Source organism: Corapipo altera, unplaced genomic scaffold (assembly GCF_003945725.1).
Source record: "Corapipo altera isolate COAL_440 unplaced genomic scaffold, ASM394572v1 64, whole genome shotgun sequence".
NCBI classification, from domain to species: Eukaryota; Metazoa; Chordata; class Aves; order Passeriformes; family Pipridae; genus Corapipo; species Corapipo altera.
The window spans coordinates 11286608-11310199 of NW_020884893.1; the positions used below are offsets into that span (position 1 = coordinate 11286608).

Consider the following 23592-nt stretch of genomic DNA (forward strand, 5'->3'; position numbering starts at 1 on the left):
TAGATAATGTCCAAACTAAGTACCCATACAAAGGTTTCAGCATAACCTAAGACAGAAGCCCTGTTACTCAGCTGCCAGGTCTGGCATGTACCTGGAGCTCCCCACAGTCCTTTTAAAGTCATAGTTATTAAAAGATCCAGTGCTACAAACCACTAAATCTACCTTATCTATTCTAGTTCATACACATATTGTACAATATTGCCTAGTACTCACTACATACCAAGAGGAAAAGATGCTGACTTGAATTACAAGTAAATGTGCTTTTTTAAAAAAAATAAAAATAAGAGAGAGCGCCACAACATAGTTTGACCAGCATGCAACAAACTTTCTTCAGCTAATATATAGAAATTGTCTAATACAATTAGAAAAAATAATTAGTGAGAGGCCCGAGACATATTTGATCAAGGAAATAAGGAGATTTATCTGAAATGTTGAGGCTTTTGCCACTGAAGACTCAAAAAACTAGACATTCTATGTCCCTTGTCCTCCTTCCCTCTCCTTTATATTATATAATTTCTTATAGATTATTGTAAGGCCTATAATTTTTGCATCTATCATGTAATTTACCTCAAAATAATTTAAAATGCCATAGACAAGCTAGGACCAAAAGCAACTGCTTTTACCATCCACTCAACACTCATGCTTTTATTCTAACAAAGCTGAGGTCCACATGCAGAAATAAATGCTCAGTATTTCTCTATGACAGCTCAAGAATCTGCTCATTCCTACACGTGACATGGGACCTTCACTTTTAAATCACAAAGCAAAACATCTCCAAAAGCTTATTTATTCTGGGATAGCAGTCATCAAATCCTCATTAGGAACTAAGACAAAACCTAGCCAAAACAGAGCTATCAACAGAAAACCTTCGGAGGTTCTCTGTGATTTTGGGTAATTTCATTGTTGGGAGGATCTAGTGCACTTCCTCCAGCACCTGGCTCTGCTGGCAACAGCTGCCACAGCTCAGCAGCTCCAAGAATGTGCTTGACTGGATCTACAAGACTTGTTTACAGTCAGAGTTGCACTTTAATGAACAGAATATACACGCTGTGACCACCGTGTGTCACATTCCTCACTCACTACCTCTCTGTACTTCAGGGGTCACATCTCCTCTTGCAGGACACTTGACAATGTCTGTGTACTACTGACACTGCCTAAAGCTCCCCTCTCTCCACAGGGAAGGTTATGTGCTCTCCAGCATCTTCTTGTCAGATGACAAACTGAGGTTTCTTTATTCTGCACCCCCAGAAACCCCAATCTCCTCTCCCATGGCTGAACAAAACAGTCCTGTTTCAGGTCAGTCCACAGCACAACAGGAAGGGCAGCATCTCCAGCAGATATGTACCAGTACAAGGGAGACGGAGGCAAAGCAGGAGACAGAAGACATCATGACTGAAGGATGCACAGCAACAAGGTAAGGGGGTCAGTAAACTGCAGAACGTTGTATCTGACAATACAAAACATGTCAAGTTGCAACTCTGATGTTCAGCTCCCACTTCCAGTGGGGTTTTTTTCTGAGCAAAACTGCAGTTAATTATCCTGCTAAACTCGAACTCTGTTTAAACTGTCTGGTCTAAGTAGGTGCTACTTGTTCTCCCACCAAGTTTGCTTCATCAGCAGCGTCAGACACGTAATGCAGTAAAGACACTTGCTGGTAATTTGGCACAGTTTGAAAACACAGCTACGACAGTGTTACAGCTAACATGACTCAGTGACAGGGAACTGATTCTGAGGAAAGAGTTGCAGGTTTCTTTCTTTTTCTTCTTTTCAAAAAAAAAGACCTTATAAAACCCTAATGCTTCCTCCTAAACTTTCTGCTCCTGCTCTTTTCAGGCCAGATGTTGACCTCTGAATTTTTCGGGTACCTTCTCGTGAAAGAATCCGTATTAGAAATTTCTAATATGCACAGTTAAGAAAAACTCCTTCCTTACCCCCCCTCAAATTCTTTCAAACGCTGCAACTTTTCAGGGTTAATATTGATCTGAAACAAGGGTCCAAGAATGACAGTGAGAGAAGTGAAACAAGAGGTGTATGTCTAATTTGACAACTAGGACTCATGCCCCACGGCACCTCCTCCTCGGACGGAGAGGGCACAGTGCCCTCCCCCTCGTCTTCTGTCTAAGGTCACTGGTTTATCCTCCTCTTCCAGCTCCACAAGAACTGATTGAACATGCATTGCGCTTGAGGTCAGAGTTCCAGCAAACAAAACCTTTGACAGCATGTTTAAAAAACAAAAGCAGTTCCCCCTTCCTTACTCACTAAGACCTGTCACAGCAGGGTCCCACTGTGCTCTCCAGGGAAAGCTGTGAGGACTGACGCAGGAGCGGGCCTGTAGTGGGATCTACCATGGAGGAAGTTGGGAAGAGCTTGTACCAGCCGATTGCTAAAGTTGACAAATCCAGTTCTTCCAGGAGGACCCTGGCGACTCCCATGAAGTGCTTGCGCTCCATGCGCCCATAGTTTCCCCAGACTATCACCTTAGGAACAAGAAGGGGGAGCACAGTTAATCCTTCAACTGGCACACTTGCTTGGGAAGCACAAGTCTGACCAATCCTTTCTACTCATCCAACTTCTTGGAGCTTTACTGCAGCCCAAGAAGACCAGAAAAATTTACTATACCAACAGGTAACGTGAAGCTCTGGCTGATGATATTGCTGATTTTTTTAAGCACGTGTTTACAAATTCTAATGTTATCAGATACTTATTCCCCCATGGAAAAGAGGTAAATGTGCATGTGGATAAGACACCAATCTGCCATTCTACCTGCTGGGCAGGGACAGCACCTGCACAAAATATCCCTGGAGCTGCAGTCCAACACCTGCAGGTAAAACCTGTTCCTGGCACATGACAGGCCTTGGATACACCAAAAGGTGGCCTGGGGGGAAAGTGCAGGAAGAGCTCCTTATGTGGGAAAATAAACCAACAAAAAAAAAAAAAAGGTGGGCAACAGCTTGGGTCAAAAGCCAACAGTCTGAAGAAAAGAGCATGTTTTAACTTCTGCACTTGGAGCTTGTGGCACAGGGCAGATGGAGACGAGGCACAGCCACTCACCTGGAGGAAGGGCAGGAGCCCAGTGACACAGGGGACACGTGGGGTGGCACGAGGGGAAGCAGAACAGACGGCCGAGATCGGCTCGCAGACGCAGAGAAGGGCTAATGACAGAGCTGGCAGGCGAGCAGGGAAGGCTGAATCACACTTACGACATGATGGAGACCAGTGGGTGGAACAACAGATGCAGTGAGGGTCATGGAATTAGGCATGCTGGAGGCCTGCACGTGGGCAAGGGGCCCTACGTGGCTCCAGACAAAGGAGACGACTGACTCCAGAGCGAGTCCGTGTTCTGAAGAGGAGAGGATGAGTTGGGTGGGTTATGACAATGACCAGTGATCTCTGGCTAATCCTCACAACCTCCTTCCCACCACATTACAAATTTCTGTAAAATGAGGTAGGAGAGACAACGAATGTCAAGTAAAACACAAAAATTCACACTCTAGGCCAGCAGGAGATGGAGCAAGCCACTGCACAAAGTTGGTTTGGTGACATGGCAATCAGCAGAGAGCCAAGCTCCTCATTTTATTCTCTTGTGCTATCATTTTACTGCCTTTCCTGGCAGCAAGGCAGCAGGTAAGGAAATCCACGCAAGGCAAGAGCAGACCAAGCCAGGTTCTACCCCAGTTCAGTCAAAAATGTGCAGCCTCGTTGCATCAGGGGAAAATGCTTCTAATCAAGGTAGATGAGAAAGAAGTCACTAATGAGAAGGGTCCAGCAGGTTATCTGGCAATTCATATGCCAGTTGAGGTAAACAATAGAAACTCACAGATGAATTACATTAAGTATTACAAATGGATTTTAGTCAGGCTTTATTAGATGGAAATGATTTTTATATGAATCAACAATGCAAATCATTCTTTGCTCTGGAAACTGAGGTGAAAATATGAGTATGATAGAAAATGTATGGCAGTAACAGAAAAGAGGTTAGAAAAGGGTAGGATATGTGACTGGGTGATGGCCAAAGCAGAGTGTTCTGTATGTCTATAAACACAGAAGATAACCAATGCTGCAGATTGTTTAGCAGCTATAGGTACCGCCTATCTCCTAATTGGGTGGGGAAAAAAACCAATTAAAAAAACAAAAATCAACCTCTTCTTGGTAGGTATTCATGATAATTGGCAGAGGATGAAATAATCATCAGTTTGAGTGTGAAAAAAAAAGGGGTTCCTTTCCATTTGCTACGTTCAGATGGAGTGCATTTGGTTCAAGAAAAACATTGGCTTTTTCTCATCCCTGTTAATTATCCAGGTCCCTTGCCAGACTTATTATCTTCCCTAAGAGGTGGAAGAGAGAGATGGGCAGCCTTGAGATTTGCTCATCTTACCTGTAATACTTTGCCCTGGGGGCTCTCAGCAAACAGTAACACCTGATTGTACAAAGGGTCTAATGATTTGCGAGCCACTTTTGTCTTCTTTTTCGCGATGCACACGCCGTTCTCTAGCAGGTAAGCTTTGATGTAAGCAGCTGGAAAAAACAAACATGGTCAAATATGAAAACAAATCTTCATGCTCACTTTAGAAAAGACAGAGTGCCATGTCTCAGGTATTTCTGAAGAAGGCATTTACAGCAGGGAAAAGATTTGTTCAAGCAGCCTTTTTTTCAATGCTGCACACAGATTGCTTAGTCCTGCTGAAGCCCAGTGAAATTAAAATTTCTCCTATTCACAAGCATCACGGGAGGCTGGGGCTCAGGGAATTACTTTAGGAGATCAAAGCATACTACCTGGCAGTGTTTTGGAGCCGGGTTTTGGTGTCAGTCCTCGAGCCTGAATGATATCCACTTCTAGCTGCCCATTTCGCTCTTGCAAGCCAATTTCCACGTCCCCTAAACCAAAATGTCAAAATAAACAGAAGGCTTTTGAAACAATGTATCCCTGGGCTATTAAAATGTTTAAAAACAATCCTCATGTCCTGCCTGCTACAAGCTGCAAAAAACTGTATGTGCCTGATCTCCTCCTGTGTTACTCTGGAGCAGCTCTACAGTGATTCCAGCCCACACTTTCAAAAGCAAATTCGACTGCCAGCCCTCTAATATGGCTTTGGGGGCTCAGTCTCCTACTCTTTGTGGCAACAAGACTCTCACCTTTCCCAAACAAAAGCACCTAGGATTGCAGGCTGCTTTGGAAAATGCAATTATGGTGGATCATAAAATCCTTACAGAGCACGGTGGGCCTTAGAGAGAAAGAAAAACCCCAAGATGCACAGGATGCATTTTCAGGACTTTTGCTGTGTTTTTCTTAGTCTGTGCCTTTCAGAGCTGAGGGAGGAAAGTACAAAGCTGCTGCTCTCCTGCTAATGCCACATGTGCTACAGTCAGCAAAACCTTTCAGCCAAGCACACTTGATTTAACAGAGAAATGGAGCAGGACAGTGGTAGATCAGCAGACACTGGACACGTTATTAGTGGCCTGTAGGAGCGGTTCAAAACTAAATTAAAGCCACCCAACACTTTTGTGTTCCTTACCCATCGAGGTGGTGGCCAAGGTCTGACGCCCAACAAACTGTGCAGGGCCCATGCTCCCCAGGAAGTCACTGAACTGCCCAGCAGATGCCAGATGGACTCCACTGAAATTCAAGCTGCAAAAGAAAATTATTTTGGTAAGTGGTTAATTTGCATTTTAAAGCAACCCATTAATTAAAGAACCAGATTTCATACACCTTTGCAATGAATGGCATCGAGAGAAACCTTCTTCTCTTGCAAAAGTCATTGATTTCCACACAGTTTAGTTTCACAGAATCCATTCAAAATCTATTTCCTTGCACAGAAAAAAACAATAGTGTCTGAAGTCACCAACTGGTCAATGTTTGTTTAACTACAACTCATTGTAAAATCTCTGCCATCTCAGGCTCATATGCAGCCTGTCACCTCTTCTAGGTAGCAGATTCCTAGAGTAGCTTATGGGATCCTCTTGATCCCTGATTGACTCTTCCCAACCCTCATTTCTGGGGAGGAAATAATGCATCTAGAGCAGTGGTTAAAAGTGAGATGAGGGGGTGAGCATCAATCCCCTTGGGACTCAAGTCCCAATTACTTATCACATTTACATATCACATACACAGAGAGCAATACATCTCCTTTTTGACCAGAGGGTCCCATTTCCTACTGCTCAACACCAGAAGCATCCATCCCATCCCCTCTATGGTGTTCATACCTGCTTCCCAGCTAGTCACAAAAAGGACTGAACACTGTGCAAGGCTAAAGAGGCAACGTCCTCAAACCCCAGCAATATCTCTGCCGCAGTCATCGCAGCAAAACAAAAGCTGTTGGGAGGACAGAGCCTCCAAATCTAGTCACCAGGTACTGAGGCTGGTCCATGGCATGGCTACAGGTGCTGGTCACTGCACTTGGACATGTGTGAAGCAACACAAAAGCGTCAGACGCTGAGGCACTCTGATACCAACCAAGATTTACTCAGTTGCGCCCTGATTTACGCAGCTGTTTTCGAGGTTGTAGAAAAACTTGCTGCAAATGGTGAGGAGGCTCGAGGCCAGCATTTGACACCTACACTTGTCCTGCAGGCATCTGCCAGCCCATGACACAGCTGCTGAGACACACGTCAGGAGCTCTGTGCCGGGGTACCCACGCTGCCGCGCCGGGTGTTGCACTCTGCCTCCGGGGAAGCTGCTGCGTGCCAAAGCCAGGCACAATTACAAACCTCCTCCACTTTTCCAAACGTCCTTGGAGGGGGGCAATTACCCACGTAATGATGCAGCTCCCTGCTTCCCCAAATTCGTTTCTCAGGATGCTGTGAGGAGGCTGCACACTGGGTACAAGTGATGGCAGATCGGAGCCCTGCCTGCGGGGCGGGCTGGGGACCACAGGCTCTCACACAGCTGACTCAGCCACAAAGACTCACTGATGCCCCCCCTGCAAGCCAGTTACATTTTAAAAGACATTAAAAAGAAAAAAAAGAAATTATTTTTAAACCCCATTCAGCCGGCAGAATGTTAATTTCAGGTTAGGATTTCAGCTCTCATTAGCTATTTTCAGACCCGGTCTCAGCCCCACGAGAATATTTATTTATTCTGACAAGGAATTAGAAAGGCAGCACACACACCTCAGCATCTCGCCATGCATGGGCTGAAGAGAATGTGTCCCCAGCTCGTGTCCTCACGACAGGTTCACTGGGTGGCTCAGCCCCCCGTGACAGGGACACTGCATTAAATGGCCCGACTCTTCCACGGAGCACTGCACCTCCCTCTGTGCTGACCTGGCTCTTTGAGAAACCTGGTTACTGCTGCTACACAGGGAGCTGCTGAGCCATCAGCATGGAAAACCCTGCCCTTGAGCTCTTTATGAATGTCACCTCTGTGAAAAGGGAGGAAGGTGTCTCGGCATCCTGGCAGACAGGCTTGGAAGGGACGGGCTCTCCACTGGTGGATTTTCCCCCCTTCAGTGTTTTTTTACCCCACCTTCACTGTTTGTTGCATAAACACTCAGGGTGATATTTTGAGATACAACAGGAACAGCGGGATTTATTGTTGGCATTAATTGCAGAGAAGGTTTAACATTTTTCTTGTCTTTCAGTGTCACCAACTCCTCAGTGGCACAAGGTGCATCCCCAGTGCCAAGATCTGTCCCGGGAGCAGGGGTGGCACAGGGCCACACTTTGCTCCCTCTGGGTAGGGGACTCCTGCCCCACCACCCACCTGGCATCTGCTGGCCCTGCTGGGGCAGTCCTCTCTGTGGAGCAGCACCCTGGGCACAGGAGCTGGATTTGTGGCCAGGCTCCAAGATGAACTGTGCACAGAGAGAGAGAGAGAGAGAGACATCCCCAGGGCTGGTAAATCTGCAGGGACACAGGATGGGGGAGGCAGGGGAAGAGGGAGTCTGGAGCCAGGCAGTCTTTATCAGGCTCATGATTTGCCCATACAAGGAGGGAAGAAGAGAGCCCTGGTGCTCACGAGGACCAGCAACACTCAGTAAGCCTGCTGGCTCAGGCGTTTGGAGCTGCACACAGAGAGTCAAAAAAGGATGAAAACTAGCGCTTAGAGAACTCAAAATAGTTCAAGAGAAAGGAGACCTGACAGAGAAAGACATAAGATTCAGCAGGAGATGAATGGACCATCAGCCAGAAGGTAAATGTTTTCTTTATTTTTCTCAGCTCATGGAAGATAAATGGGGCCAGGGTCTCGCTCCTGCCCTGGGGAGTGTGTGACCTGAACAAGCACGTAAATAACAGGCTGGCAAGACAACTCACAACTGTTCAGGGAAATGTTCACTGCTGTGCTCAGAACAGATGCTCGGGCTAATTAACAAGATGCTGAGGACCAGGAGAGAGGAGGGGAGGCCTAAGATTGAGTGAAGCTGGGGGCTATGAGAGTGCACAGCACACCCAGAACCAGATTTCAGAGCCATTTTTCTCTGGGATGAACTCCAGTCACATTACTGCAGTGGGGACACAAAGCTGGGAGAAGACCACCCACAGAGATTTGGAATGCTGCAGGACAACAAAAAAGAAAAACTCTTCTGGCCCCTGGATCCTCAAAATAATTCATTAAACCTGTCACAGAAAACCACTTTTTACCTGCCGGGAGGGAGAATCACGTCAAAGGCCGATGCCAAGTATTTGTCTGCACTTTATACATGTGGGGAGAGAAGCCACCCGTGCTCTCACACACCAGCTCACCCCTCCTCTGGTCTGGTGGAAGGTGTCCCTGCCCATGGCAGCAGGGCTGGCACTAGGTGATATTTAAGGCCCCTTCCAACCCAAGCCATTCTGTGATGCTGTGAATGCTGTCAGCAAAGGCTCTGCCAGCAGCTGGGCAGCTCAGGAGAAACTCAAAGCACCTGCTAAGGGAGCAGCCTATGCTGCAGCCTTCATCAGTGATATAGAGAAAAACAGCAGGAGAGCATGAAGGAAAATGTTAAAAAGCACAGGAACAAGAGCTATTGGGCTAAAGGTGAACCAACAGCAACTGGAAGTGTTTACAGCAAAGCAAAGGTTGCTGTTAGCTCCACACAGATTCAGGAGTCAGAGGGCTGTGGATGACCTCAAAATGGTGAACACTCCTCAGAGCACACTACAGCCAGGGCTGGCCCACACAGACCCTCACAAGGAGCTGAGCCCTTGTGTTTGAATGAAGCTGCTGCTGGTTTGTAACTCTAAGGCTGATCCCAAGAGGAATGGCAAAGCCCATTTAGAAACACGGGCCAAGGTCAAGACTCCATCAGTCTGGATAACTGCCCTAGTTAATAGGTTTACTAGCACTATTTGAAACTCAGTATTAGGTTAGACAGTTAATGTTCCCTGCTGTTGTTATATTTGACTGGGAAAACGTACTGAATTAATTCTTTAATAGATTATGCCATTAGCTAGTGGGACTGGCTGCTTCATTGCACAGAGGCTGACCTTTTGGAGTGCTGCTTTATGAGACATTAGAAGAAGCAGCTCTAAATCAGGCTCCTTGGCTTTGACCAATTCCTGGACATATATTTGGGTATTGCCAATAACCCTGGAGTGGAAACAATTTCTGTCTGGAAAACTCATAAGCTACCTCCAAGAAAGCCATTGCTTCTCCCCTGAGAGGAGAGGGAAGAGGAAAATAAAATTGCAGAAATTTAGTACGAATGTGAATTAAAACCAGCAGGAACCATTTCGTTGCATCAACTAAATTTAGGATGCTCAAATCCAGCTCAGTGAGCTCTGTCTGTCAAGTGCTCAGAGAGAAGCTGGGATGCTGAGGTGAGGGGGATGTGTATAATGAGATTGGTGGGACAGACCTTCCCCATTCACTCACTTGCTTTTCCTGAAGCTAAAGCAGGGAGAAAAAGAGCTCCAAGGACCACTGTGACTTCTTCCAGCTTTTTAAACACAGCCCTGGTGCTTGTAAGAGCCCTCCCCTACCACACTGCCACACACCCAGAGGACTTTTCTTGCCTGACCTCTGATGAAACTGAGCCGTTCTGACCTGCCCTTGATTCAGCAACCAGCTCTCCAGCTGCATCACCACAGGCTGGATGTGCTGGCAAAGAGACATGCTCCTGAAGGGATCTGCCACAGGTGACAGTGCTGGCTCCACCCTGGGTGACAGCCAGCAGATGTGTTTCACACACACTGGAGCAATCCTGGAGAGCCCTTCCTTCCCATTGCCAAACATGCCTCTTCCTTAAGGGGAGAAATCACTATGACCCGGTTATCGAATTGTCTTTGCAATCTAAAGAGAAATGCTAAAAATAGCCAGAGGAATAAAGAGGGAGCATTTTTCAGCTGACTTGCAAATAGCAGCTGTCACAGCCAGCAGGGCCCTGGGGACAGGGGCTGCAGCAGGACCACCTCATGCTGCAAAGGGCTGCACACAGAGAAGATTAACAGGTGACACTCCTCAGCCTTTTGTCTAAAGGGCACAGATCCTCCCCTGAGCCAGGGCAGCACAGCCTTTGAACAGCAAAGAGAAATTAATTCTCTCTTCTCTGGCCCTTTGCTCTCACTAATCGTGATTCACGGGCTCTGCTTCGCCGCAGCGGAAGGAGGATGGGTTTAACGAAGTTAAAGATCGTGGGTTTGCTGGGGAATTGGTCCCAAGTTGAATGTGACTCGTTATTGACCTGAAGGCAGAGAGAGAGCACGGGGAGGTCAGTGATGCCTCCAGGGTGTCAAGGACAAATGACGGACATTTGGCTGGAGGATGCTCAGGTCCTGTCCCTCGGCTGTAGGTAAGGAGGCAGGGCAGGGACAGCAGAGAGACGACACTCTGGACACTATCGACCCTGGGATCTCCAAGCCCACCAATCCAGCAGAAACCTGCATGAACATTAACAGTGTTTGCACAGGTAGCAGCTCCCCCTAAGGCTCAGCACAGGCTGCAAACCCCATTTCAGCCACATGGCTAAAACAGCCATTTCTAAGCCTGAGCTGTCCCTGGCACAGCAGGCAGAGAGCACAGCTCCCTGCACACCACGCTGCAGGCACGGCAGCAGGGACACACCTTGGGACAGCAGGGACAGCAGCTCCCGCTGCAGCCGTGCAGACACCCACGAGAGGGAGACAAGACCCCGCAGGCAGCGCAGGCAGCAGCGCCCGGGCTGGCAGCTCCTGCCCGATCCCAAGGCCCACACACGGCCCCCAGGCAGAGCAGGTACCAACCACCACCCCGGCTTATGGCACAGATGGCCCAACACATAAAACATCTCTGTCTTTTGTGACACGTTTATATGCAGAACAAAACCGCGCCTTCACTCGATCTCAGGAGCCGTGTGCTCCGACTGGGGCTGAGATTGCCTGGACCTTCTTCTTTTAAACACAACACTCCTAATCCTGATCATTTAGGAAATCAGTGCAGCAGTCTCTGATGACTGTGCTCCCGCACTGCATGCTGTAGGTCAGGGCGTATGGATTCTCTCCTCTGTAGTGTAATTTAAGAGTGGTTTAAAGGCTCTTTGCCAGCCGCTTGCTTCTCTGCTCTTTCAAGGCAGCAGCATTTCCTGACCTACCCCTTGCAAAAAGATCCATGTCCTTCCTCTCCTCATGCAAAGCATCGTGCAGTCGCTTCCTTAACGGCACAGTAGCTGCTCTTTATCCATGACTGCAGGGAGGACCAGCTTTTCAGAGTCTGCCTGTAAACTGATCAGGATTTGAATGCCTAGATGGACAACACTGATTTCAATGCAAAATGCTATAAAGCAAATGCAGAGCAGCTGTGCTGATCCCTCTCACAGGGTGTGTGTGGCTCTGCACCATTAGCATGCGGAGTGTGCAACGGCACAGACACATCTCGGGAAAATGTATCATTAATTTCTTTTCCTGTCCGTGTGGAGTTTGTCTGACCTCTTTTCTAAATCTATTTTTAAATTGCCCCTGGGACTCTATATGCCAGGTATCCATTATGCTGTTGCAAGCATCTGCAGAATCAACTTGTCAAAATCTTGTAAAACTCTCAGGAAACATGGTACGAATGCATCTCCACAGGTCAGACAGTCCACATCCAGGTCCCAAGGCCAGAGCAGCCTTATTTACACCATCCATGACAGCTGCTTGTCTAACCTGTTCTTAAAATCCTTCCCTGAGAGTTTATTCCTGTGCTCTGCTTTTGCTTTTCCCTTCTGAATCTTCTTCCAGCCCTTTCTCTTTACATATCAGTCCTGAACACCATTTGTGAGTTACCAGTTCACAAGACAGACCAACATATTCCATTTCTTTTCCTCATGATACTGTACTTTTTAATTCTATCTCACAAGACTTTGAGACTGATCTTGATTGTACCAACTTGTAATGGCCACACACTGGCTGATGTGTCTGTGCAGAAGAAATGCAGAATGGATTCACTGCTCCCTTCACAGGCTGGCTGTAACACCTTTTTTTTTTCCAGAAGCTCTGTCAAGAGAAGAGAATTTCGTGTCCTCCCCCTTGGACAAAATCTCTATTCCTGCCTCTCTACTACACAAGTTGCACACCTTGACTCCTGCAGAGCTGCACTGCTCCACTGCTGTGGGTTCAGCCAGCTGGGGTGGTGGTGAAGCCAGACAGCTTCAACACAGCCAGCCCCTGGCACACCTAAACACAGCCATGCACCTGAGTGGTTTGACTTGCACAGCTGAACCAACAGATTGACTACACATCTACATCTAGCACAGAGCTAAAGTTCTCCAGCTCTGTCTCTAAAAACCAAGGGACAGCAACACACTCCTTCAGCCAGGAGCAATGGGGAGGGGGAAGTCTCCTCTGAGACTGATAACATACTTGACAGTTATTTTATTTGAGCATTAAAAAAAACCCATCAAAACTCCAATTTCAGGGAGCTGTAATGTTCTGTGTAACAATCACACTCATCCATATTGCATGTTAACGTCTTTTAAATCGCATCTTACACCCAGAGGCCAAGTAGAGATCTATCAGCTAAGGAGGAAGGCAGAACTTGTTCATGTCTGTTGCCCCGATCTTTAAAATATTTATGATGCACATGAGGAATTATTAATGGAACACGCATCGACTGCAGCCCCTCACCCTGTCAAAGTCGATGGGAATGCTGCAGGAGCCTTCACTTTGGCTCAGAAGGTTTTCCACGAGCATCTATCCCTGCAGGACCCAACCCCACCCTAACCCCTCCACTGACTGCACACCTCTCCTCTGCCAGGCAATATCTCTGTCTCTGCCTCTCAACAAGCTCTGCTCCTCTCCTGGCCACTCCACTTTTCTGTAACATTTTTAGCACTGTGACGTGCTGTCTTATGTGCTATAACACATTGTACTCTGCTCCCGTATCCGATTCCTTCTGCTGTATGAATTCTGCCACCGAAACAGTGCTATAAAAACTATGCAGTGAATTCTGTACAAAGACCTCCCCCATTCCCTTCCCCACCTTGCCAGGCGAGCTCCATTTTTAGCAATCACTAGTCATCTCAGACTCACTGAATAAAAGATAGCTACCTGTCTTCAGAGAGCAATTCTGTCTGTTCCCAAGAGGTTGCTGAAGGTGGGATACACAGCATTTACCGCTGCAACTACAGCTCTCAAGGTCACACCCTTTCCAAGCTGTGCTGGTCAAGCTTTACCAGCACAAAAGGATATGCTGTTGCTCAACAGGCTGATGAATTTCTTGATGTATTACAGAAACAATCTCTATTCCTTTCCTGGTTACCATCTCGAAAGGCATCGATTTCTTATAGCCTGAACTGTATTAACAATACCTTTCATTACATTTTTAAAAGGACTTGGATAAAAGAAGAGTCCCAAAGATAATCTGCTGTAAAAGAGTCTAGAAGTCCCCTGGCTTTGGCTGTCAAAGAAGAAACATTCCGTGAATAGCTGCAGTGAGAATTTGTTGAATGGTGTGTTTAGGAATCAGGTCTTTTGATCATTCTTGAATGGCAGTGGATAATTTTTGGTGAAGGAAAGTGAAGTTAGAAGCCAGGTCACTATTTCCTCCAGCTTCCTTGTACTTATTGCTCCACAGTGAAGCAGAGAAGGGCAGGCAGTTCTCCCAGCCTAAGTCCCAGCTTTGCTTCACACCAGCCCCATATGCCCAGTGGGAGAACTGGTACAAGCCTGCAGGAACAGCACGAGACAGGAGAAAGCTGAGGGGCTTAAGATTCCCATGCCAACAGCACACATGCCAGGCTGTCCTCTCCCTCCTGTCTTTGTCACAACAGGGCCTTCAGACAGGGCTCAGGTTGGTGCTGCCCTCCCCGTGGAAGAGAGAGATGATATGGCTGACAAGATGCCTCCTTGCTGGACAGGTACATTCATCTCAGATAGTACAAGAACAATCCTCTAAGGCCTTGCCAGTCACCCCCTGCTGTGCTTTTCTAAGGTAAAAATCACCTGAGCTCTCCATAACTTAATCATCTCAGCAGTAGCCAGCAAGAACAAAAACACTATGAGTACAACTCACTAGGCACTATGGCAGCTAGCAGGCTTTTGTTCCAGGTCCATTTTTGTCTTTCTGCTCCATTTTCAGACAGAAAAGTGGTTGGCAGGAGCAAGTTACACGCAAGTCCAGAATCTATTGCTCTCTGAATGCTGTACATGGTGTCGTGCAGCTGCAGCAAAACCCAGCCAAAACAAGATGTAGATCGTGCAAGAGCCAGGATGGAGCTGAGATCTCTGCTGAATCTCAGGGGGTTGTTTGTGAGTTATTCCTATATTCGGAATTGTATCCTTGCAGTAATCTTGGTGTCCTGAAACTACCCGATAGGAACTTGCTACAGCGCACAACTGTTCTCTCAAGCAAATTTTTAGATATATACTCACTGAAGAAAATACTCACTGCTGTAGAGATTTGTAACCAGTGCTAAGATTGGTCTGGATGAACTATGAATGGAAACATCTGTGTGTGTGTGAAAGCACAATCAACCTGTCGGCAGCAGATCTGTCCTTCAATGACAGGAGAAGGACAACCAGGTTAGATAGAGAGCACATCACTTCCACAGCCTGTCTGAGGGCAGACTGTAGCCATAAAAATCCCCCAAACAAGGGAACAAAAAGGTGTCAGTGCTGCTTGAGATCAAAAAGAGCAAGACCCCGAGGTGAAAGATCACTCTGAAATAGCAGGTAAGTCCTAGAAAGTGTAAGAAAAAAAACAGTCCAAGAACCAGTCTGTTGTGAAGAACAACTCAGCAGACACAGCAAGGGCTTGACAGATGGTGCTCCTGGTCCTCCCTGCAGCACACAATCCATCCTGGCTACAGCCCTGGATGCACGAGGCTTGGTGCCTGCATGGGGCGGTGAGAGCGGGAGCCAGTGAAACCCAGACAAGGGAATGACTGAAAACAGTTGTGTTTAGAATAAATAAATACCTACTTTCCCTTCCACAAAAACCTGCGTTGAGTTTTATTATACTAATTTCCTATGCTAGTGCAGAACCACTATGCAATGTAAAACCTGGGTAATAAGGTTGGTAAAAAATTACATGAAGCAGTGTGTTCACACTGTGAGCACTTACTGGCATGTTGTATGAGCTTAAATTCCAGGAGATGCATCTTTCATACCAGCTAATCTTCTATATACTTCATCTACAGGTAAAGGGATTATTTTGTTGAAGGAGGGCCTAGCATACCTGAGAGGTATACCCCTACATAATATGCTCTCCATAAAAAAAAACCAAACCAAAACAAAAAAACCCTGGATTTCATGTGCTCTGGTGTTCACATGAAATAAGCATTGCTTAAAATTATGCATTTCAGAAAATTCTTTGACTGTGATGCCTTGCACTGGCACAGAGCAGCTGTAGCAGCTGCAACAAACATGAAAGCAGTCAGTCAGCATCGCTTTCTAAAAGCATTTTGTGTGGCTGAGGGCAGGTATTGGGGCCTCCTGCAGCACAGATACACCAGATCTTTGCTTATTTCAGTGTGCCACCTTTGGAAGTTGTCCTTTTAGTCCTTAAATTGAAAGGGATTATAAAAACATACAGAAGTAGAGAAACAAGCCCTCTTGGAAGATGAGGCACTGAATCCATCTTCTTCCAGGTGCAAACACACCGAAGGGATGTTCAGGTGGGAAGAACCAGGGCAGGCTTGTCTTCCTGAAAACCAGACTTTCGACACTAACTGGTGAAAACTGTCTCTGACCTGGGAGTACCTGCATCAGTCAGAAACCCAGCTTTTATTAGAAAGAAAGTAAACTTGCCACAGCTAACCAAGATATATGACCCTTCATTTTGCCTCCCCGGGAAGACAGCTACAGCAAATGAGAGAGGTCAAGAGAAATCTGATTTAGGAGAACACATTTCTGTTCCTCAAAGCTATTCCCCAAACAATTCCATTCTTTGCTGCAGGAAAAGAAAGTAGAGAAACTCCCCTCCCACCATGTTTCAAGAGAATTGAGTCCTCTTAGTTCTTTGTATTCTCAGCCCTGTTTGCTTATCACTCGTGGCTCAGACAGATAGCTGCAATTCCCACCGGCTTCCCAGAAGAGATTAATTATCCCACCTAGGAACAAAGCATCCAGGAACCACTTAATCACACTTTTCAGAGAAGAGAAGAAACTATCCCATCCCTGGCAGAGGCGCTGGCAAGGATGTTCTGGCAGCGTTTCGAGGCTGGAATACCAAATGTTGGGCTTGTTCTAATAAAGACATTTGGACAGCAAGGCAGGGCTTCCCTTTCTCTGCTGAGCTGACAGCGACATGTCACCTGCCTTCAGGGTGAGGCAGCATTTGTACGGGTGCAATAGTTTGTTGGCAGAGATACTCTCCCCCCCAGGAAAGCCCAGTGAAAGCAGCCAGCATGTGCAATGACAGGACACAGACCATGCAAGGAATTAAACCCTTTCCCAGGAGGGGAAGCTGTGTAAACAGAAAAAGGAAAGAATTCTGCTCTGCATGAAGACAGATTCTTGCCCCGCATTGCCAAGGGACTGAACTTAATCACTAATCCCCTGCAACAAGTAGCAGAGGCAGAACTCCAAGCCACGGGACTGTACTGGTGTAGCAGGAATATTTCCCTGGAGACAGCAGCTCGCAGAAGAGATAAGGTACATCACAGCTTTGGAGTGACAAGATTGCTATCACAGCTTGTGCCTCATTACTATTTTGAACCTTCAGCACAGATCTATGATGCCTTTCCAGGATTAGCCTACTTCCAAAGCTAAAGAAAGTCTCTCTTAATTTACAGGCTGTTACTTATTTAACATCAGAATCACATTAATTGAGAGTGCCTTTGGACTATCCCAGCATTTTAGCTGTACAGTGTACTTGGAATACCACACAGGACTCCAGTGTACAGAGCAATGCCAAGTGTGAAACTTGGCCTGAACAGAGCACGTTTTAGGTATACAAACATTTTGTATACATCTAGAAGCACAGACTCTGATGGTATATTTTGCCTTCTTTTTTAAATACTGTGGGTTTTTTTGCTTCCAAACATTCCCATGAATGGTCATCTTAATAAAATTAATAAATCTCCATATATGGCCTCAAATAATGCAAATACAAAAACCAGAATTGGAGACAAGTCAGCTCCCAAAGTTCTGGCCTAAAGACTCCTGCTTTGCATTCTGGTATAAAGCCTAAATGCAACAAAGTGTGTCTTAACTTTTTACGGGGTCAAAAATGTTTTCTGCAACACGTTCTTTTAGGACATGAACTCAAATGAAATAAAATAAAGCTTGTTACCAAAGTATACACAGGCTTCTAAATATGTATTTTGATATGATTTTGCTATGTGCTATAATGCATTGTTACTCTGACCCTTTTCAGCACCTTGACACCTCCCCCTGCCCCAAACCAAAGGGCTATTTTGAAACAGAGGAAATGTATAACTATTGTGCAATATTAGAAACCACTGGCTTATAATTTATGACCAGTAATGAGCCTCAGCTATTCACCCTGAATCATTCTTCCAAAGGCAAAGTGGTTAAAAGTAATGGGTATCTGCTTCAGCCAGAATAATGAGGATACTAAAAAAAGTATATAAACAGCTAAAGGACGTGCCAGCTCTGCAGAGAGATCTGCTCTAATTGAACGGGCAGTACACCTGCAGCATAAGCAAGTCAGAAGAACACACCATCCATCATGCTGCAAGGAAATTAATAGGTGTAGGGACAGTGCATCCCACGAGTGATTACCCAGCTAGCTCCCTTTTGATGACTTACTTTCCCTCTGATCCATAGCTGTTCATGCTGTCCTCGATGGACTCGTGGCTGGCCTGGCGGACGGTCCTGCTGGGCATTTCCACAGCCAGCCCGGTCTCTGTGCTCCTCTGGATGGCTCCCTTCAGCCTCCGACCATCGCCATCTAGGAACACACGGGGAGAAAAGGCAGTCAGCCTCTATTCCTAGAGCCTTTTGCAATGACACAGCCAAGGAGAAGCAGAGAAGGTCTTTCAAAAGACCAGCCTGGCATCTGGCAGTACTTTGCTGTCAGACAGTGTTTCCTTACTCAGTCCTGCTTCTTCAGCAGCTCCCAGTCACATCTGGAACAGGCTCAGTGCTCCACCAAGCCAGGGCCCAGAAGATACTCAAAGCATACACTCCACCTTACCTGCTCCAACCATTTGTACCAAACAATTATCCATGGAGCAGGCATGCACTCCAGCTGGCTGCACACAGAGCTGCCCAGGCAGGGAATGCAGCAGTGGTAACCACGGGCACAGCTGAGGTGCACAGCCTGACCCTGCCTCAAAGCCTTTCCCAAATCCCCTGTTGCTGCCAACAAAGACTGGCAGGTGCTGGTGTTCATCAAAGGAGCAGAGGGGAGGAAAAGGCCAGGCAGCACCAGAGGTGCTGTGAAGGCAGCAGCCCTTCCAGACGGGCTACAGGGGAATAGTTGGGCACAGGCAAAATGTTCCCTGGTGGCACCAGAAAGCCACCAGCAGTGGAAAACCCTGGAGAGAACTATTCCCCTTGGTAGACGCCCTCAGCTACAGCATAAAGGGAATTAAGTAGGTTCTGGTTCCTCCTGGGTGCAGTCTTCAGAGGCTCAGCCCTCTGAAATTAACAGCTGCTATTTTCATCCTCCATCTCTAGCAGTCTGTTTCTCAGAACAAACCAAGTTATGTAATGAATATGTAATGAATACCATTACTATTAATTGCTGTAGCTGGTGTTAGGAAGCTCCAGATTTCATCCTACGTAGAGCACTCATCCTGAAACACATCTGCTACAAGTTTTCTGAACAAAGCAGAATTATCTAAATCCTCTAAAGATGCCTGGCCATTAATGTGGATTCAGGAAACAAACCTCTGGCCCACACTGCTCTCCCAAACCCACCAGCTGTTCAAGGACCACCCCTGGAGAAGAAATGGCCCAGCTACTGAGCCTAGAGAACTCAGGGTCCCCAGATATTAAATAAAACAAGTCTTTCACAGAATCACAGGCTGGGTAAGGTTAGATGGGACCACAGCGGGTCATCTGGTCCAACCTCCCTGGTCAAGCAGGATCATCTTAGACCACAGGATCGTGTCCAGATGGTTCTTGAATATCTCCAGTGACCAAGACTCCACAACTGCTCTGGGCAACCTGATCCAATGCTGGGTCACCCACACAGTAAAGAAGTTCTTCCTCATATTCAGGTAGAACTTCTTGGGTATCACTTTCCAAACTACTTTGGAAATACAGGGTATCTGTAAGAACCTGTCTAAAATACACAGAACTCTGTTATTTGTGTAGCAGTCTGCTTGACCTAAAATACTTTTCTTTAGATCTTGGTGTGAACAGGCACTTTCAGTAAGATACCAGAAATGCTTCCTACCCTACTTCTCAAATTATATCTACACTGAAATGCAAAGACAGAAATTCTCCTATAAATACAGCTATAAAGTACCTTTTCCTCTGGTATCATTAGGTTTCCAACTGGGTAAATGTGTTGGCCCCAGGGCTCTGCACCAGCTGCTGTCCCCACATATGGTGCAGCACGTGCATGCATGTCCCTATGGGCTAAGGGGATGGAATGTGCATGTTCTGGGTTAACATTAACTACAGTTTGTATTGTTTGTGTGCCCTGAGCAATTACAAAGCACATTGTATAAATCAGGAAGTCACACAAACATAAAACATATTTTTCATGTGCTTTCAAAACCCAGACCTTCAGGCAAGAGTAACAACATGGGCATCAACAAAAGCAAAGCCCTGTGAAATGGTTGTGCCTATTCCCCCAACCATTGCAGAGCAGCTCCCTCTGATGCACCTTCTAAAGCCTTGTGCAGCTCACTGGAGCCTCTGATGGGGTCTGTAGGTTCCTTTCTGGGAGCATCCCACAGCCTTGCGGGCACAATTGATGGTCCATTGAATTTGTCTCTCACATTCACCTCCACAAACAATCTTTTAGTCATCTGCACGTGCCCCCCCTTCACGTGTGCACTCAGAACACTCATCCTCCTGCCCCTCCAGGTCAGTCCTGCTGGTAGCCAGTGTCAGACAGCAAATGACACAAATGCAGGAAACAAATTTAAGATGCCCCGTTGCCCAGCTATGCAACATCTGCTTAAAAAAAAAAAATCTCTTATTTCCCCAATCTACCGAGACGTGCCTGGAGGCATTCCAACTTAAAGGACTATTCATCCACAGCTGGCAACAAATGAGAGGCTTGGGACAGAGCAAGGTTTTGGAACAATCCAAGGTGCTTGCTGCTTTCTACCAGCCATCTCCAGATTCAAAGCCAGGGGCTTAAAGCAGAAGGGCCCAAAACCAAGGGCAGCACCTGAGCACTGTGCCAGAGACGATTCAACTGGCATGGGGCAAGTTCAGTTTTTCACTGCTGGCTGTCTATGAGTGGGTGGTTTTCTAGCACACCTGATTGCTTTTACAGCTATGGCACATGGATATTCTTATTTAAAAAAAAAAAAAAAGTATAATGGAGAAACTCTGGAAGACAAGACAACAGGAACAGATGACAAGAATCCTTTGTTCCTCCCTCTTTTTCCTGAAATGCACAGCAACTCCTGCATCCATTATTCTGGAGAAAGGTTTCTTCAACCTTTCATCCCCCTGTAGTCTCTTTTTGCCACAAGTTTTCCTTTAGCAGAAGGGGAGAAATTTGTTTTGCCAAAAAGGCAAGGCCCCAAACCACTGCAGCCAGAGGCAAGACTGAAACATGGTAACAGATCAGCATAAGCCCCAGAGATGCCATCAGATGTAGATTCCTGAACTACCCACATAAACGCTTTTGTCAAACTTTTTTTTTTTTTTTTTTACACCCCTGAGCTGGGAGAGGAGGGCACATCAGGAGTAGCACACCTGGAAAGGGTCCATGCAGAAGGGAAAGAAATATGGACCAAGTAGCATCTTCAGGCCAAAAAATATTTCACAAGCAACAGTCACCTACCAGCAATCTTCTCTGGTCAGTGTGGAGCATCATATCGGGGCTGTGCCTCCTCCCTTACCTCAAATCTTTGTGCTCTGACACCTTTGCAAATCAGAGGGTAAATGAGATGCATCTACGTGGGTGTTGCCTGGCAAAATCATTTGTCTTAATTAGCTGGCAGTATCTGAACAAATAAGAGTAGTATTGACGTTTTCTGCAGCATCACCAGATTTATTCCCTGCACCTTTTCCAGTTCAGCAGTAAACAACAAAGGTTAAGCAGTCAATCAAGCCTGCAGTGCAACACATCACCGAAGAGCAGATTGTCCTTCGGGATGACCTTGGGAAGGAGAAATTTTTTGGTCAAAGATCCAGGATGAAGAGACACAGCACCTCGCTGATGCCAAGAGCCAGAAGGGCCCAGCAGTCATTTGCCAAGTTCTCAGTGTTGACAGGAGCTTAGATTTTGCTCCGTTCAGCCAAACAGTTTACATTTGGCTGGAGAAAATCTTCTACAGCACTATCCATTCCGGATCTGAAGATACCGAGAGATGAAGAATCTGCCATTTGCCTGCACAGTTTATTTTACTACCTGACATTTAGAGATGTGACTTAAGTTTGCCTGATTTCAGCTTTCACCCATCAGTTTTTTTAGTGCCCTTCTCCTCTGTGCTTTGTGTTCTCACCACAGAGACTTTTCTGCAGTGCAGTTGAGTTCTCTCTCAATCTTATTTTGACAAGTTAAACACACTGAGATCTTTATGTCTCTCATACTCTGGCTTTTTTTTTCTCCTGGCCTTGAGCCTTTTTTATGACCTCCCCAGGTTTTAAACGACCTTTTGAGAACTTGCACAGCAGAACCAGAGTCTGCATTTCAGTGTAGAAATGTGTACACAAGGTAAAAATCAGCTTGTACTCTCGTCTTCACTGCTTCTGCTGGCATGTCCCAAGGCCACATCAAGCTCTTGGTCACATCACACCTCACCTGGAGGCTGTGCAGTCTCTACCTGTCCTGCTGGTATGACCTTGTAGAACATTATATTAAGAAATATGTAAGCAAATTTCTCTTATTTGAAGAGAAAGCAAGCCGAACTCCAGACAGCTCTATACAGCTCTCCCACTCCCAATACATTCACCTCTAATGTGCATATTGCCTGTGAATTTAGTGAGGTTTAAGCTCATGCTTGCTCCAAATCAAATGAAAACACTGAACAGCACCAGGCCTTCAAAGGAGCCTCCTGCCTTTGAGGCTTTTCCTTGACAACTGCTTTTTGAAATGTGAAATGTAGTTTTAATCTATTTATCACGATCACATTTTTTAGGGTCACGTTGTTCTAGGACAAAACCCCTACATACTTATCACATTTACCCAGATACCTGCTTCTTCAAAAACTTGGGAGAAAAAAATTTTTTCACAAGACCCATTTTCCCTAAATTCTTTTTGACTGCTATTAATTATATTCCATCCTCTTGTTCATTATTAATTAGATCTTATTATCATGTTTCCCCTAATTCTGTCTGTGAGTGACATCAGACCAACTAAGCCAAAGTTCTCCTCCTGGTTCACTACTGGGTTGTGTGGAGGGCAAGGTGCCCTGTGCAGAGCAGAGCATCCTTTGGAGACTTCCCTTCCTTAACTAAACTTTCAGCTGTCAACCACACCGAGGGCAGCTCCTCTCAAGGCTGATGCCACCCCTGCAGCAGAACCAACTGCCAACTACAACTGTATTTGCCTTAAATCAAGGGGGAGGGAAACGTAAGAGTGGGATTGTCCCCTTCTCTCCCCCCACGGAAAGAGTCACCACTTCTGCCCACTCCAACACATGACTCTTGGAAGACCTTCCCCTCTGCTGCTGACAGGGCTCTCCATGCTCAGAGACCGTCAGGTCTTGAAAAATCTTCATGAGTTCTGCAATTGCTCATCACAAGGTCATGTTTATATAATTATTACTTCTACACAGAATTTCTCTACAGTGGTTGTTTATTAATGACATTCTGAGGGCAGCATGTCCCTCCCACTTATCTTACACTATCTCCACTCATCACTTCCTTTTCCCCACCCAGGTACTTGGTACCATTCTTCTCTTTTTCACTTTGTTTTCAATTTTCTCCTCCATGTTCGTGCAGTTCACTGGATCCTACCAGAACAAAATGAAACCAGCATGATGCATGTGCTCCAGACCCTCCCGTACTTTAGAATTAATTGATATTGATTTAACCCTGAGATTAGGAATTGACTGGATTTTTAACTCAATCAGCTTTGCTCCTAAATTACCCAGTTGCTTCCAAGCAGTGAACACAGTGGCGTGCAAAGCACGTGGCCATGTGGCACCAACAAAGGCCACCCAAAACATACCAAGGGTC

General features: G+C 46.2%; 1 protein-coding gene across 1 annotated transcript in view; it reads right to left on the reverse strand.

The window, feature by feature from the left end:
* Positions 1-268: 268 nt before the first annotated feature.
* RIMS4 (regulating synaptic membrane exocytosis 4) overlaps positions 269-23592 on the reverse strand; it is a 48291-nt gene continuing 24967 nt past the window's right edge. The window contains exons 2-6 of the mRNA XM_027645969.1: positions 18082-18223; positions 5514-5626; positions 4774-4875; positions 4376-4515; positions 269-2477 (exon numbers count right to left, since the gene is read on the reverse strand). Of these exons, the coding sequence (XP_027501770.1) occupies positions 2259-2477; positions 4376-4515; positions 4774-4875; positions 5514-5626; positions 18082-18223 (716 nt within the window). The 3' untranslated portion in view covers positions 269-2258. The remainder of the gene's footprint in view (positions 2478-4375; positions 4516-4773; positions 4876-5513; positions 5627-18081; positions 18224-23592) is intronic.